The sequence below is a fragment of the Lepisosteus platostomus genome, chromosome 11 (genome assembly GCF_059453375.1).
Source record: "Lepisosteus platostomus isolate fLepPlt1 chromosome 11, fLepPlt1.hap1, whole genome shotgun sequence".
In the NCBI taxonomy this organism is placed as follows: domain Eukaryota; kingdom Metazoa; phylum Chordata; class Actinopteri; order Semionotiformes; family Lepisosteidae; genus Lepisosteus; species Lepisosteus platostomus.
This window is the reverse complement of record NC_142621.1, coordinates 25,986,564-26,003,997: the sequence shown is the minus strand read 5'-3', so window position 1 is coordinate 26,003,997 and position 17,434 is coordinate 25,986,564. Positions and strand designations below refer to the sequence as shown.

The 17,434-nt window shown below is 38.2% G+C and overlaps 1 protein-coding gene and 1 long non-coding RNA gene across 5 annotated transcripts in view; both read left to right on the top strand.

The window, feature by feature from the left end:
* Nucleotides 1-233: 233 nt before the first annotated feature.
* On the top strand, nucleotides 234-4,568 carry LOC148652262 (fibrous sheath-interacting protein 2-like). Its single transcript, XM_088597548.1, has 6 exons — nucleotides 234-347; nucleotides 943-1,104; nucleotides 1,462-1,551; nucleotides 2,998-3,137; nucleotides 3,475-3,562; nucleotides 4,440-4,568. The coding sequence occupies exons 1-6, from the start codon at nucleotides 234-236 to the stop codon at nucleotides 4,560-4,562; spliced, it is 717 nt and encodes a 238-aa protein (XP_088453674.1). The 3' UTR covers nucleotides 4,563-4,568.
* A 4,195-nt stretch (nucleotides 4,569-8,763) lies between these two features.
* Nucleotides 8,764-17,434, top strand: part of LOC148652257 (uncharacterized) — a 75,753-nt gene continuing 67,082 nt past the window's right edge. For 2 of the 4 annotated variants that reach the window (XR_015925041.1, XR_015925042.1), the window contains exons 1-3: nucleotides 8,764-10,020; nucleotides 13,011-13,176; nucleotides 13,265-13,430. This is a non-coding gene — a long non-coding RNA (uncharacterized LOC148652257). Of the gene's footprint in view, nucleotides 10,021-13,010; nucleotides 13,177-13,264; nucleotides 13,494-14,050; nucleotides 15,211-17,434 lie in introns of those variants that run through there. The other 2 variants (XR_015925043.1, XR_015925040.1) reach the window with 2 other exon arrangements.

The following is a 17,434-nucleotide window of genomic DNA, read 5'->3' as shown; positions in this document are numbered from 1 at the left end:
ACAAAGAAAGACACATATTACCACCCTCATTGAAGTCACTGGTCATTCTATACAAACTTCTATGCAAAGTCAACATTGTCCTTGATACCTGCTGTTGCCCCCACACCCATTTTATTTCACTCTGTGACAGATGAAATCATTTCTGCCATCAGCTCTGCTTGTTTTTTCTGGCGTTTTGGCTGTGGTTCTGTGAGGTACGATAGCTATGTTCTGTGTTTCAGGGCTGCTATACCATGCTGTATGCACTGCAGGGAGAGCAGCAGCTGTTGGAGAGACCCATCGGCACTAAACTGCCGTTAATCCCAGGGTCTAAACCTCAATTTTGCAGGACTGCTCTTTCGGAGAAAGTAAGTGTAACCTAAAATGAAAAGCATGAATACATTTATTCTTATTTAAATCCAAACATTTAAATTGTAAAAAATGACATGTTTATTCATGGTTTTCTTTCTTTTTAAGGGTAAACCAACATGTAAAATTGTATAATATGAAATGATACCTGGGACACATTAACACATTTCTGTGTGTGTTAGTATAATGTGGTTGCTGTAATGATAAAACTGTAAGCAAACTGTCTTCCCTTGACATCTTTGTGCATATAACATCAGGAGTAAGGTTATATATTTTTCTAGACGCAGTATATTGATCACATTATTGAAATTCAGCTGTACTGTATGCCTTAAAGCTTATTGTGCTTACTGTCTTTTTGCAATGTAGTCATTTTTAGTTGGCTACAATGACTGAGAAATTGGAATTTGATTTTCAAGAACATAGAAAAAAATGATAACAGCGATTCTGGAGTAGTCTTCCAAGAAACTGGCGACAGCCTTCGGAGGGGGGAGAAAAAAAACATTCTCATTTTTATGTTCAGAAACATAGGGGGATACATATCTGTGTTTACCTGTACATATCATGTTTTAATAAAATACTTACCTTCTATTTCAGCTGCACCAGCCATCTCCTGACTTCACTCTGACTGATCCCCACGGTTTCCTTTTGGATTCGAAGTACAACAGCCTCCATGACCCCCACCTGCGCACCTATTACCATCGCAAGGGCATGCAGGAGTCTCTGCAGAACAGAGGCTTAATCAATGAGCAGGAGAAAGTAAGGCTGTTTGGAGTTTGTGCAAAGAATGAGGCTTTTTTGGTATGGTGAAGGAGTGAGGTGTTGTAAAAAAAAATAGACCAGGTTCTAGCTCATTTAGCTGTAATAGTTTCCAGTAGCGTGATTTAACTCATGTCTGCACTCCAGCATAGATGTATTCGGTGGGCAGGCCTTTGGTTGTAATCAAAGCATGTAATAGTAGATGTAATCAAAGCAGGCCTATGGTTTGTGCTAAAGTCCTTATGCTCAATAAATATTCAAACACAGAGTACTTGACTGTGCTCTAGATTTGTAAAATAAAAATAAAAACATTTAACCTCCTAGACAGTACTTGAAACATGTTTTGTCTGTTTTCAGGTCCTCTGCTCTTTGAAAGAATACAATCAATATCATAACTACCTTAGCAATGTGAAGTTGCAGTATGACAAAAATTATGTGACTAAACAGGTAAGTGTGATGTTTTTAAACAACCGTCCATCTGATTCTGACTCTTCATCATAGACTTCTGCCTTTATCCAGCCCGCAATCAGTAACGTTTCTAGATGAAGGCTTCCATAAGATCTCTCCATTATGCACTTTTGAATATACTGCTGTCATCATGTCATCTTCAAGGAAGTCTCTACCTTGACTGTGTTTGTATTCTAAGGATCAATTTCAATGTTTTCTTTCAGTTTCTTCTCTAATTGCTATGAAGCTCATTTCTGTTTTAGTGTTTTGACGCTGATGATGTTGTTGCTTATGTTTGTCACTGCTCTAGCCTATTTTAGCTTCTTCTTGTTAGTTCAGCCATACTGTACATCTTTTCATGATACTTTGTGTTGTTTATAGCCCATATAGTCCTTTCAGCATGCAGGATATGGGTTTCATATCATAAGAAAAGTTACGAATGAGAGGAAGCTCTTAAGCCTGTTTGGTAATTACTTGTTAATTGGTCTGTGAGTCTCATCCAGCTGTTTCTTGAAAGAAGTCAGCGTTCAACAAGCAGACTTGACTGTGAGGATTTTGAATATTTGAAACAGGTCGCCTTGTAGTCTTCTCTGTTCACGATAACAGAGTTAAAAAAAGATAGTTTTTTTTATTCATTGAGGCTGGGCAATATATCTGGATGTTTTTCTTTGTGGTAAACCACTAATTGTACCACCCGAATCGGAGCATTCACTGCTTATCTGTACTGCGCTGTAGACTTTAATCCATTTTCAGTGCAAACAAATGTATTTTTCCAAACACATGTTAATACAGGCAGCTTTTGTGTGTAGTCCAAAACAGAATTTATAAGTCTTCTTTGCCAGACAAGGCTGAAAAACGACTTGAACTTCCATCCATCCCTTTCCATCCACGTCATCTAATCTAACCGCATAATCTAAGGGCTGCAGGGAGCAGGGGCCTATCCCAGAAAGCAACGGGCTTAAGGCGATATACACCCTTGACCAGAATTAAGTCCATTGCAAGACACACACAGACACAAATTCACTCTAGAACCAATTAGACACCTTTTTTTCTACCAGTATAGTATGGCTTTGGACTGTGGGAGCAAACCAGAGCAAACCGTGAAAAACCCATGTGAATATGGGGAGACCATACAAACTCCACACAGACAAATCACCTCAGGCTCAGAATAGAGCCCCTGGCCCCAGTGTTGCGAGATAACAAGGTTAACCACTGTATCCAAGATATACATCTTAAATTGAAATGTTTAGATCAACAAACTACAGTAGCTCAGCCTTCACTCTTATACATTTGCAAACACATTCTATCGGTGTGAGTTCAAATTAAAAATCTAATGGAAAAAGTCAGTGTTGGTTTTGAAGTGCACACTCGGCTATAATAGTGCTTAGGAGAACCTTGCAATGAAGGGAGTGTGGCACTCTAGTAAAAGGCTGTGCTGGCTTTCAGAAAACAATAGTGAAGAAGTTCTTGGAGCTCCAGGAGCAGAACGAGATTCCCAGGGATATCAGCTTCACCGATGTGAGGGAATGGCTCCTTGAGGAAGGATCCAAGAATATTTCAGACCAGTTTATGGCTAACAGAGACAGGTAATAACATATGGAAGCTCCTCACTCTTTAACAGCAAGTTCCTGCCTTTTGGATTCCTGATTTGTTGTATTTGTATCACATTTTTTTTTTGTTTCGCTGTAAATATGTGTAAATATTTTACTGTTATGCTTAAACATTAGATGTCAAGAATACAACTGTAAGTAAAGGTTTGCCTTAAGTTAATTAATTGTGCAAGCAAGTGGAAGTCTTGACTGAGTCAAAGTTTTCCAAAAGATGAACATTTGCTCTACGGAAATACCACATTCACAAATTCCTCTGCTGCTGTCTGACATTGCCTTGTGGATTAAGCTTTCTTTTCTGTTGTTGTTTATGAAGGCACCAGGCAGGAGCTCCGAAAACAGAGGAGATATGCAGTGGTGAAATACAGCATATGAGAGGTCTGCAGTACAGCAGACAGGATGAGGTATGAGAATACAGTTTGATTTATTTTGACCCAGGGCTGCTCCCGGTCATCACCTGGATGACAGATCTTTAATAGCTGGTTTCCTTCTGCATCTTAAACTGATTAGAGACATTTATATCAACTCTGGCAAGTGACCTTGTGACACCTCTGTAAATACAGCATGATTGGGGAGCAAGCAAAAGATAACAGGATCTCTAGCATAACTGTTTTAAAAGATGTTCTCTTTCTGACAAGTAATTAAGCATTTTATGTTGCAAAATGCGAATTAAAAAAATTCTCTCACCTTATACTTTATACGCCTCTTCCAGCCGAACAGATTTCTGCAGAGTGGATACCCTTAGTGAATCATGTTACTGTATCGTCACACTTAGACTTCAGACACTTTTTATATGCTTTTATGAATCTTACATTCCACACTGTAGCTTAACTCACTTTTAAAACACATAGTTTATTCACCCCTTTCATTGATTTATCAGCTTTCAAATCACCAGCATTATCAATATATAGTATTTAGCCTCATCGGTTTTCTACATCAGTTTAATCATGTTTCTTGTTTTTTTTCACATTTTCACTGTACATTGCTGTATGGTATGTTATTTTCCCAGTTATTTTGTCTTTGGGCTTCCCAGACCACATTCAGCTGCTGAATGCTCCTAATATGCTGAAAAATGCCCAAAGGCCTCAATTGCTAGATTGTAAAAAGGGGAGAGATTCAGCTCCACATGATCTAACAGAATCCTCAATAATTAATGTACCACCTATAAGCAGGTGACATATATAAATATAAATGTCTAGTAGCGTAGCTGTTTTGTGCTCAACACAATCTAGCTTTCTGCTGTTTCTCATCTGCTTTGCCTTTTCACTGACGGCTCTACAGATGTGGAAAATCAGAGAAAGGGCTTTACAGATGAGGATAGAGGAAGATGCCCGGAGGGAGGTGCGACAGGCCCAGCTGAAGAAACAGACCAGAGCTAGAAGGCACAAAAAGGTACTGGAGTAATGGATGTTTGGATTCATCCTCTTAAGGTGAACTTTTCTTCATGCAAATTCCGGACTTGACACTGACCTTGCAGGTATATTTTGTTGTATTTCCAAGATGACCACCTATAGGTTTAAATTAATAACCTAAACGAATACTTTTTGGATCCTCAGTGACCACAATGAGCATGGTATGTTGGCACCTCATTCAATTCATGGTTATAGCACTGCATCTCCAAAGCCCATGGTTTATCTCCAGCCTTGGGCACCTGCCTGTGGGGCATTTATTCTGCGTGTTGTGGATTTTAATTCCATGTAACATCCCAGAGACATGCTGCTTTGCATAATTGGCTGTTCTAAAGTATCCCTCAGGGGTATCTCCCCAAGAGGATCCAAGAGGGTGGTTGATGATCTCTCCTCTTCATTACCTAAGCATTAGAGGAGAGACATTGCTGCTTCAATCTCTTATACCCAGCCTGCAAGGTTCTGAACTACACACAGAGTCTTTCATCCAAGTAATGTTGGACCCAGCCTTTCTTCTTCTGAGCTCTGACCAGACCCAGCTTCCCAGCTTCAAGGTGCTGTAGATTGAGATGAGATTGGAGTCTCCTGTAGTTTTTACTTGAGCTGGAATTTCAGTGGTGCCCAACAGCTTCTGTCTGATACTAAATTAAAATGTGACCTTATGGACGGGAAGTTTTCTACTAGCAACATGTTGGGTTGCAAGCTAGTTCATTTGTCATTAAATACTAGAGTAATGGAAAAACATGTGCTTTTTAATACAAGATGTTCAACAATGAGATGGACCTTTTCATCTTTTGTTGAGAGGCTTTCCTTTTTCTTTAAAGAATAGCCACTTGTGAAAGGTTTTCTGTCATTCTCAGGCATTTGAATTATATGAAAGGAAGGTTGCTCTCCTGCAGCAAAAGCTAAATGAGAGTTTACAGGAAAGGAAGGATTTTGAGAGAGAAATGCAAGACAGTATTAAAAGGCAATATTTTAAAGAAGTACTTCAGTCTGGAAAATAGGGTAAGCTTCTAGATCCAATATTTTGCAGTGGTACAACTGAGATTTAGTTCACAATTTAATGTGTTTTAGTTTGTTGGCCAGAGGGAATGATGCAGGTTGACAACATATTGATCTAAACTATCTGAAAGGACTATTCAACTAAAAGGATGTTTTCTCTGTGGCACAGCTTCTACTGAGATCGTTAGCACGGAGAAAAGAGATGTTACCGTTGCTAATGAGAAGAGTTCTAAAATCACCAAAGGTCAGTATTTTAATTTGTTTCTAGAAAAAATAAAGGTTTTGAAAAACGTTATGTTTTGACAAATTTTCCAATGCAGCTGCAGAGAAATTAAGTGGGTGCTGATATTGGGTGAAAGATATTGTGAAAGACAATGGAACATATAATCCAAAAAATCAGTTTAATTAAATTCAGTTTTATTTGTATAGCTTACTCAGATAAAAACATGTCAATTGTTTTGTGTCATTTAATCAATATTAAATGATTAATGCACAAGTGTTGGGTTTTGAAAGCTTGGTAACATCTACTGTTAAGGTTGAGGAAGGTTCCAATTAAGTCTGGGGATCTCTGGGCAGCCATTGTGCCACAGTCTGGTGCAGTAAAATTGTTGTGAGCTAAGGTGTGAAAATTAGTTAAATTATATGGGTAAACAGATAAATAAATCCTAATCAGCATCCTAATTTTATCTATGAATAAATACATGTTTTCTGCCTTTTTTGGATGTTAATTGGATTGATCACTTTTTTATGCATGCCATGAGAATTCTAATGCGGCAATAATTCTTTTCTCTTGGGTCAGTTCATATTTCACCTGACTCCACTGAAGAGGTGACTACTGATTCCAACTGGTTTCATGAAGTCCCTCTGATCAGTCAGCTGTCTGATGGGTAAGTCCTACATGCTGCAGTTGTGGTATGTTAAGCATCAGTGCGTACAGAAAGTTTTTATTTTAATCATTTTAGTATGGTGATGTTTAAATGTTTAAAGAGGAACTGTTTTCTATTTTTAACTCACTTCCCCAGCTGCGTTCGTTAAATTGCTTTTTCTCTCTTTGCAAATGCATGAATCAGTCTGTTAACAGTACAGTACATGTGCACATTTTCGTGTTAGCTCATGTGCATTTTTCCAAATCCTAGATATAGTTTACCATAGACTGGCTTTGTTGTAATGACTAGAACATTGACTTTGAATATTGATATTGACAATGACTAGAGCAGCAGTCAAAATACACTAACTGAACCTTCGCAAAAATAAACTGTTGTATTGTACTTATGTATAACTCTGATCATACTGCATTACAACAATAATATATTAGTCATATTAAAACACATTTCTATCATAATAACTAACAATATGTTGTGGCACCAGTATAAAATGTGAAATTTAGCTGAAGTATTGACAGTGGGAGAAATGTCTGGTCGTGTTTGAATGGATGTTATGTTTCAATCAACAACCACCAGAGGGCAGTAACAACTAAGTAACACTTAGTCATCAAATGTGTTGAAAACGCATTTTGGGCTTTGTCCTGAATGATGCAGCAGCAACATACAGTTGTATGCAAAAGTTTGGGCACCTCTGGTCAAAGTGCATGTTTCACAGAATCTTTAAATTCTCTAAGGTCTAATTTCTATGAAGTTAACAGGGTACAAACATAAACATGACATATTTCTGCACATTTCAATGAAGAATTACTATTTATTTTCTGAATTTAACTGTATTTGTTATGTGTCAATTATGCAGTACCCAGTATGAAACTGGTTAGATACATTGCGCCTGACCAAGTAGTTGTTGTTGAAAACACAATGATGTAAAATACCAGTGATCTTGCTTCACATAGGAACACAATTGTACCATACTCGCTAAAGTGTTATGGAACAGTTGCAGATTGAAGTTTAAGATTTATAATTTCCAATGTGCTATTTTGTTGCGGTGATTTTTATTTTATAAGCCTCTCATATTAAAGTTAAAAACCTAAGCAAGTTTTAGACATTCAGTAGGTAAATTGAAAAAGTACGAACACAATCGTGGTTAGGAGGCCATCTTTTTTACACAGGAATATGCTTTAAAATAGATTAATTGTTCTGCCACTAGAAAAGATGCCTATATATTTTTAATTAGTCACCATTTTTTAATATTGCAAAATAAAGTTAGTATTTTGTCCATGTAGTAGCAATGTCACACTAATTATTTTTTATCATAATGTTTTTTAATTAAAAATTTACAATAACAATAACAATAACAATTTATATGGACAGGTAAGGTACACTGCTTGTAATGTCTGAATGTAATGGATGCATTTTATTTTTCCAGATAGCTTCTTGAGGTTAAAATGCACAGTGTCATAACTAAAGAACAAATGTAAAGAAATATGTTAATTTGTTCCTTCAGTACAGTAAATCCTGAATTTTAGTCCTAGCTGTTGCTTAGTGGTTCCTTCCCTGACATGTTCAGATCAGCTCCCACTAGGTTTTGATTGAGAGAATATTAAGCTGTCCAGGTTCCAAGGGGGTGACTTCACTTTCTACCATAGACTCGATGCCAAAAGAACCCTTTGACACTGCCTCCTCTGGAATGAAACAGGGGTCTGCACACTTAATTATTTATAAATTAAGGGATCCACTTAAAATATGCAATACTGACCATTCTATTTCTTTGGTTAGACTGGTATTCTGTTGTTCTTGCTTCATTTATATATTAGAAATACTGTACTGTATATATTTTTCTATACATACAACCTATATCTATAATAGATTTTTACTATACTGTATAGACAACAGTATATTTGTATTAGTTGCATCTGTGCTGGCATTCAAAATTTGGTTGCAAATTTCTAAATGTTAACATGGGAAACAACGAACCCTGACAAGTAAGTAAAAATAGGTCTTATATTGATAGGTGATAAATGTTTTGTTTGCACTGAATTGTATTGAAACAAATAAATATCTGCAAGAATCCAATAAAAATGTTGCTGCTGCTCCTCAAACTTCTAGAGGCAGCACAGAAACAGGATCCATTGATCGTACTTTTGACTTGAGTTCAGTTGCAAAAGGCATTGTAAGGACTTTATTTGGAAAGCTCAAATCTTTACTCACCCAGACTGAAGAAGATGTATCTTGTTCCAGTTCTCCTGCTCAAAGCAATGCAAAGAGCTCAAGTGTCAGCTCTTCACCAACAAATTCAGTGTTTTCTGATTCTGTGTCAGATATTTCAGATTTGTGCACCTATACAGTAGAAACTGCTGGAGCCATTTGTGAAGCAATGAAAAAAGAGTTAGACCAGGAGGTTTATTGCACAACAGTGGCAAAGAAGGCTTCAGATGAAAGCCTTCTGGCTAGAGAGGTTGTTACTTCAGTTTTGGAGTACCTTGAAGAGCAATATATTTTAGACACCATTATAAGCCCTTCACCATATCCTGAAGACTGGGAGAGATAGCTTTCACTGCATCTGTTCGACCAATAACAGGTGAAGGTTCTAACTGGTCCATTTTGGTGCACATGAGCTGCTCGGTGCTCCGGGTTTCCATATCATTGTCAGCTTGAGGAGCATCTGAAGACTCAATATCTGAATGTTGGAACTTCATAATTTCTCTCCCAAGAGAATTAACTATCTTTTTGGCCAGGTTCTCACTCTTGGCTGCTACTGCTTGCTGTAAGTTGTCTTTGGAACCAGCACTCTGCAGCAGTTCTCTGTAAATACAGCTGGCCACTTGTTTGACAGAAACCAGCTCACATTGGATATTGCTTCCCATTGTTGGATTACATTCTGAGGTATCTGGGGCTGTAAATAGTTTCTTCAGCACATTGTCAATAATGCCCACAGCAAATTCACTAAGCTCCCAACAAGATAAACTTTCCATAATCTGTTCTTGTTTCTCCTCCCCCCTTTGGAGAAATAGGATGAATTCTTAAGAGCAGCTTAGTTAAAATTTGTTTCACAATATCTGAATATGGTAGCTGAGTATAGTGAGTAGACATCGCGAGACAACGGAACGGGAGAGTAGAAGGCGGGAATATATGGTGTAAGGGAGTGATCTGTGTAGTTAATAAAATAGTTAAAATAATATAAGAACGACTCTTTATTAAGATACACAACATTTATTGCGACGAGAGATGAGTGCTTGGCGAACTCAAAGCGAGCAGAACACTGCAGATTTTAGTTCTCGTGCTGGTTGAAACGAACTTTTGAATTTTCGGACTGTTCGTTAAGCTTGCGCCATGGAAGATACGGCCGCCGCGCCGAGAAGTTTTGCTTATGCCCAGCTTTCTCCACCGCTTCCACTGAACCTCGGAGCTCCGGATTTGTATACGGAATACAAGACATGGATGAAGTCGTACAGATGTTTTGAAATAGCCAGTGGATCTACAGAAGCTCCGGATGCCTGAGACGGGCTGCATTACTGCACTGCATCGGGGCGCCCCTGCAGCGGATTTTCGCCAACCTCGCTGGAGAAAAAGGTACATATGAACAGACTAGCTGCCTTAGACGCTTACTTTACACCGCGGAGAAATGTGGTTTTGGTACGGCATAAATGTAGGAATTCGTCTCAGGACGAATCTGTTGATGCTTTTGTGAATTCACTAAGAGAACTGGCTAAATCGTGTGACTTGGGAGTATTGGAAGCTGACATGTTAAGAGATCAACTTGTGGGAAAATGTGCACATAAGAGACTGCGTGATAAATTGTTGTAGGAGGGCTGACTTTAGAAAGAGCTCTTACAGTCGCTTACAATTCATGAAGCTGCTCAAGCAGAATCAAGAAATGCTTTCTGACCACAGTGACAAAGCCAGAGAGAGTCATGTTTACTTCACAAGAAACAGTGAACGGGGCGCTCGTTCAAACTTTACAAACAAAAGCCGAGCAGCCGGACGCAGTCAAGCTAGAGATATAGAAGAACAGGGGACGGCTGACATATAATCATATAATCTCCAGGCTTCTCTCGGGTCCCAGAAGCTAACAAGGTGTCACACCAACAGCTGATGAGCAGGGCTTATCCATAGTGTCTTCTGGCTGGAAACTGTTTTCAAAACCACTTGGGAGTGTTGGAGAAAAGCCTTTTGGAGACTTTGTCATAGAAGACTGTCGTTTTTTTACTTCTGACTGTTCGACCAATAACAGGTGAAGGTTCTAACTGGTCCATGTTGGTGCACATGAGCTGCTCAGTGCTCCGGGTTTCCATATCAATGGCAGCTTGAGGAGTACTGGACTCAGGGCTGGAACAGTTTAGCTGGATGTTCTTTAGCAGATTATCTGTGACTCCATGTACTATTTCAGAAGAAACAAGAGAAACTTCAGAAGACAGAGCACTGGGTGTTGCCTCTTTGCTGTGCTCACTAGTTATTTTAATATCACCCATCACCTCATCAATGATCTCACTTGCTTCTCTGCTAATACTGGTCTCTGGTGAAAGGGATGAACATCGGGAAGCTGAATGTGTCAGCTTGGAAATGTTGGTCACCATAGAACTGATTATGGTTTTGACCACTGTCTCATTTCTGGTGGCTACAACTTTCTGTAGAACCTGTTGGGATCCAGTTTGACACAGCAATTCATTGTGAACAGAGCTGGCAACCTGCTGAATCTTGTGTGGTTCATGAAACACATCATTATCCTGTTTCACAACTGTTATCTCCTGGTTTTCGGACGAGTCCTGCAACACACTGTCAAAGAGGTCCACAGCTATCTGACTCAACAAAGACACTCCTCCTCTTTTATCAAAGTCGGGTATATCTGCAGTAGCAGGGTTTGGTTTTGCATAAGGGGCTATGCTAATTGGAGGAATTTGAGAGAGTTTTTGGGTTGTATTACAAATACTTCGTACAAGATATTGAGATTTGTTGTTTTGTTGAGATTTAACTCCACAAGTCTGAGTTCTTGTGTCCGTCCTATCCGAGCCCGAAAGTATTACAATATGTATCTTTATAGCAGGTGGTGTACAGCTTTTTAGTATAGATTACACTTTTCTAAAAAGTATTTAAAAAATAAATGCGATTACAATCTAATCTTTCCACGTTTGATCCCAAGAAAAATAAATCTAAACGGGGAGAAAGCTATGCTGAAAGTTTATTAAGATACTTAGTTGACAAAGATATCAATTTATGTTGCATTTGTCTGATTGTGAATAAAAAAAACACATATATTTAAACCCGCGTTTGCGATTTAAATCAATATAAATGTTTATATTGTAACGCATAGGTGACTATTCATTGTTATTAAAATTACTTAAATTCGATCAGAGTGGGAGTCAGGAACCTAACCCACAGCGCCACCGGCAAGGTCATATGCAGAGTGCTGAAAAAGCACTACAGAAACATTATCAACAGACAATGTACAGCGTGTACTATTCTTGTGTTGCGGTACATGAATATAATGATATCGTTATTAATTTCTTTAGATACGCAATTCCATATTATATTCCCTTTTAATCAAATTCTAAAAGTATGCTTGTTGACTCCGGTATCACGTTAGTTAAAGACTTCGAAGCTTAAAATGTTTAGGGAGAAATAAAATACTGGTGTGTATTTTTTAGTACCGAGACCAGCCATATACTGTATGTTTATGTTCCAAAATTAATATCATTTATGGCCTTCACACATGTTACAGTATGCTTCTATTCTTTTTATGCTCAGCTACTAAGATTTCCCTTCAGTGGTAAAATTCCATATAAATATTCAATACTTAAACGGGCACAGTAAAGACATTTAAATCTTTCTACGACCGATCAACGCACCACGATTGCCCCTGTCGGTCAACCAATCACGCACCGCGGTATTTTGCATCATCTCGCGTCACGATGCGTGATGACGTAGCCAATTACCCCCGGTACGTGCCTGTGCCGCGCACTTTGAATGGCTGCATCTGTAAATCCAGGGTACAGTGTCTATGATTTTTTTTTGTCATAAAGAAATTACTATTGGATTTAAAAGTTTTTTTTCCTTTCAATAGTTCGTTTTGAAACGATTCACCAGAATGTATTCTTGAGGAGAGTAATGTTTGTGAGATGCTTGCCTTGCCTCGCTTCTTTTAGTCAACTGTTGACTTTTTGTCAACTGCTGCAGTTCAGTTCTACAGAGCTCTGCTGGTTTAAAATGCAGAAAATGAGCTCTAATCGCATAAGATTATTCCAGTTTTGCCACAATGCTCATGTCAAACATGGGCGACCCCTAAAAACAAGAGCTATTTTTGCTTTGTAGGCCACTACATCACCTAGAAATGATCAAGGCTGCTTGACCCTTCTTCTCTTGCCACAGGTTCTGTTCATCTCCCAGAAGCACCAGTGCACCCACAGACTGGCAACAGACACTAGTATTGTTTAAGTGCCCTTTTTATTTTCTAGTGATCTCAACAGTTAACACTGTCCAACACCCAGGACACATTGTACAGTGTCACAGTTCTAGAGCAGTATACAGGATGTGATACTCTTTTATGTGTTTTTGGAATCATACAGGTTTATTCTGTATAAGCTGCCAGACCACGATGAAGGAAGAGGTCTGCGATACCTCTACATGGATGACCATACCAATGGCTGGGTATATGGGAAGAAATTGGTGAATGACTCCAAGAGTGCAGTGGGGCAGACTTTGCAGCCTTTTTTGTCCTACATTCATTAAAAGGTAAGAAACCTTTATTTATTATTTGTGTCATCTCCCAGAAAGTGAGGTCAGGATATACATTGTCTTTTCGATTTGTTTATTTTCACAGGTTTCTCTTATAATTCAAAAGCCTTTTGTGCAATACAAATACAAACTTTGTTTTGGGATTTTTTATATTCCTTCCTAAAAGACTGTGGACATTGGGTATCTTCTATACAACGATCAACCTCCAAAGTCATTTAAACCTGCTCCTTCATCTTTTGGACACAGCAAAGGTAAGTAACATTTTATAATGTACAAGACAGAAGGACACAGAAAATGGGGGGGAAAAAAACATCATAGACAACATAACAAACAATAGAATTGTATCTGCAAAGGAACAAGTAATAGGTTTATTCCATGCTGAAAAAAAGAAGAAAGAGAACACAACGTTTCGGCCGTGGAGCCTTCTTCAGGTGTGACACGGATGCTAAAACGGGCACAGTAAAGACATTTACTGTAAATCTTTCTACGACCGACCAATGGACCACGAGTGCCCCTTTCGGTCAACCATTCAAGTACCGATGATGTTTTTTTGCGTCATCGATGCGCGACACCGTAGCCAATTACCTCCGGTACGTGTCTGTGCCGCGCACTTTGAATGGCTGCATCTGTATGGCTACTGAATATATGGCTTTATTCACTCATTCTCTCATTCATAGTCATGGCCTACACTATCTTGGTCTACATACATCAAAAACTTTTTAAAGATACAACAGATAGAAAATCAAGGTACTGTATATTTATATACAGTCACTACATTTTTTAACTTGTACTTCATAGCAACTAAAATGTTTATAGACTATTAAATGATTTGATTTGATTTCCTTCATAACTTGATTTTCACTGTCTTCAGGCTTCGTTGATAAATCACACGCAGCAGACAAAACATCCATGACAGACTTTACAAGCAAGCTGGAAAGCTGATTAATTGCATCATGGTACATCTGTGAACTGGGCACTGATGGTTCAGTACTTTTCTGTGGTCTGTGATCCTTGGCAGTCAGAGACATTTTCTCTGAAATCTTTTGGGAGACTTCAATTCCGTATTTGTATCACAGTCTTGAAAAAGTGAAACATCCTTCTCATTTGTGTCAAACATTGGAGAATCGGGAAAACTGAGGCACTGCTTCAACAGCCTTTTCACTGATTTCTCAGTAAATGAATACAACAACTGCATAGAAAGCTCTGAGGACTTTGGATGGGATAAATCCTGAACTACTAGACAGCTCTTTAAAGTTGGATCTGAATTAGATTTGTGAGCTGTGCCCAATTGTACTGTAATTCCTGATTTCAAAATTAAATGGAAAACATTTTTGACAAGTTCTTCTGAAAATACACGCAGAGATCCACTCGAGACAAGTTGTTCCACTTTCCTTTCAATAGGACTCATTGTAGAACTTTCTGTGGAGGTCATGACTTGGTCCTTAGGCTCTTCTGAAACCCTTGTCTGCAGTGGGGAGAGATTATGCTTTGCTGTGGCTCCTTGTACTTGAGATGCACAGGGCGCCTCTTCAGCTGAAAGGTTTTCAATGTTCAAATTAACATTATTGGAATGGGTTTGAAATGCTATATTCTCATTGACGAGACCAGCAGCACACCAAACATGGGACCGGGGAACTTAATTGCTTTTACATGTCAATTGATTTTCTTGTTCTGCTGTAGTGTAGGTTGATCCTGAAGCTTTGATGAAGCATCAGTCAGGACTCTATAGGGAGCGTCCCGACTCATGACTTCTGTGTCATCTGTATAAGAATCAATCAACATCCCAGGCACATTTGAACAGAATATTCTTTACGGTTACTTTTAGTGTACTCTTTATGGACAGTGTCTTCTCCACTAGACATCCTGTCTTTCCCATATTGTTCACCAGAGAGGTGCATTGTTTCATAATCTGGCGAGTTTGTTACTGACATGCTTTTCTTAGTCAAGTGTGGTTCACTAAAGCTCAGGTGTGAAACCTGGACTGAAGGAGGAAACATCTCAAGTGAATCTGCTGATCTCTGCTCTTTAGCAGATAAAACTTTCCTTGCTTTGAGCAAAGACAGGCTCTTCTGATTCCAAAAGTGTTTCAGTTTGTTCTTCACAGTTTTGAAGAGTTCCTCAGTCATTGTCCTAAGGTGCTCAGCTGTTCTAGTATCAGTTTTAATTTCTGATGTTCCTGGTAACAGGGCTGTATCACAACTTTCTCATTTAACTTTGTAGTCTGTTGAGAAAGAAATCTTCAAAATGCATGTAGCGTAATGTAGTCTTTCTTAAACATCAACAACAATATCTGAAGCCAGTTCAGTGGTTTGCACATGAGAAGAAGAGTCTGAGGACATTGCTTCTTGATCATGTTTTGTTGCATCCGGTGTTTTACATACATCATCAGCTGTACTGTTTGGTTGCTCTGGGAGATGGGCAAGTCCAGAAGATATACATTTTGCAGCTGCTTTTTCAATCATTTCACTTATTATCCTTGTTGCTGTACTATGGAATACAGAGCTGGAGGTCCTCAGCATCTTCTCTGACCCTTCACTTTCTGCATCTGATATGATGCTCTGTCCAGAAGAGGAAACACTTAAATTGTCCTCAACCAAGTTCATGTCCATTTTCCCAATTTGCTGTTTTGAAGAAATGTTTTCAGATAACACCACCTTTGGAGGATATCTACAAATCTCCATTGTAATTTGATTAGGGACTTGTCCTGTTGCCTTATCAATATCAGATAATATGATTTCTTCAACAGGAGATATCTGGGATTTTGATTGATCTGGAATATTCTCCTCTCTTATAAATGTAGAAGCATCTCTCTCCCAGTCTTTAGGATATGGTGAAGGGCTTTTAATGGTGTCTAAAATATATTGCTCTTCAAGGTACTCCAAAACTGAAGTAACAACCTCTCTAGCCAGAAGGCTTTCATCTGAAGCCTTCTTTGCCACTGTTGTGCAATAAATCTCCTGGTCTAACTCTTTTTTCATTGCTTCACAAATGGCCCCAGCAGTTTCTACTGTATAGGTGCACAAATCTGAAATATCTGACACAGAATCAGAAAACACTGAATTTGTTGGTGAAGAGCTGACACTTGAGCTCTTTGCATTGCTTTGAGCAGGAGAACTGGAACTAGATACATCTTCTTCAGTCTGGGTGAGTAAAGATTTGAGCTTTCCAAATATAGTCCTTACGATGCCTTTTGCAACTGAACTAAAGTCAAAGGTATGATCAATGGATCCTGTTTCTGTGCTGCCTCTAGAAGTTTGAGGAGCAGCAGCAACATTTTTTTTTATTATTTTATTTTTAGAGAACAAAACCAAACCATTTTATATATGAACATCCATTATTCAGCCTTACATTGCAGGCACAAATTCCTGTTTGTTCCCCTAATTTTTACAGTTACATAACTTTTTAACAAAACTATATACATTCAAAAGAAGGAAGATGTATACATTTATGAATATGAAAAGGAAGTAGACTATATAAATGTATCTTATTACATTTCAGTTATTCTGTATCTCAACAAAATCTGACCTTAAAGGTTTAATGTGCTGAACCCATCTAAACCAATATTTGACCATTTTTTTCATTTGTAATTTTAGAGAAAATGTTATTTTTTCCATTAGATATATTTCTTTTATTAATTCAATCCAATCATTCATTGTTGGTAGAGCTGTGAGAAGCCACTTTCTTGTTATAGCTTTCTTCCCTGCTGATATAAGGACTCCAAACAAATATTCATCTGTTCCCCTCCAATCAAAATCCAGTTTACCAAAATATAAAGCCTCAAATGTAAAGGGTACATTCCTTTCAAATATAGTTTCCAGGGCCTCATGTAATTCATTCCAGAAAAGCCTTATTTTAGGGCAGTTCCAGAATATATGCCAATGATTACCTTGGTTTCCGCACTGTCTCCAACACTTAGCGTTTTCCTCAGTATGGTGCGCCTTCTGACCCGGAGTAATGAAAAATTGAACAATGTTTTCCCAGCAAAACTCTCTCCATAAATGCGAGTTAGTACATCTCCATTGAAATTCACAAATTTTAAGCCACTCTTCATTCGAAATTCTAACTTCACTTTCTTTCACCCATTTATCTTTTATATTCTCTGTAGAATATGATTTCTTTTCCATAAAACTTTTATATAATCTAGATTTAATACCTTTGCCTAATTCTGATTTGTAGGCTTCTATAACTATTTTCACTACTCCATCATTAACAATATCTAAATCTCCCCTTATAATCTCCTTATTAAAATAATGGC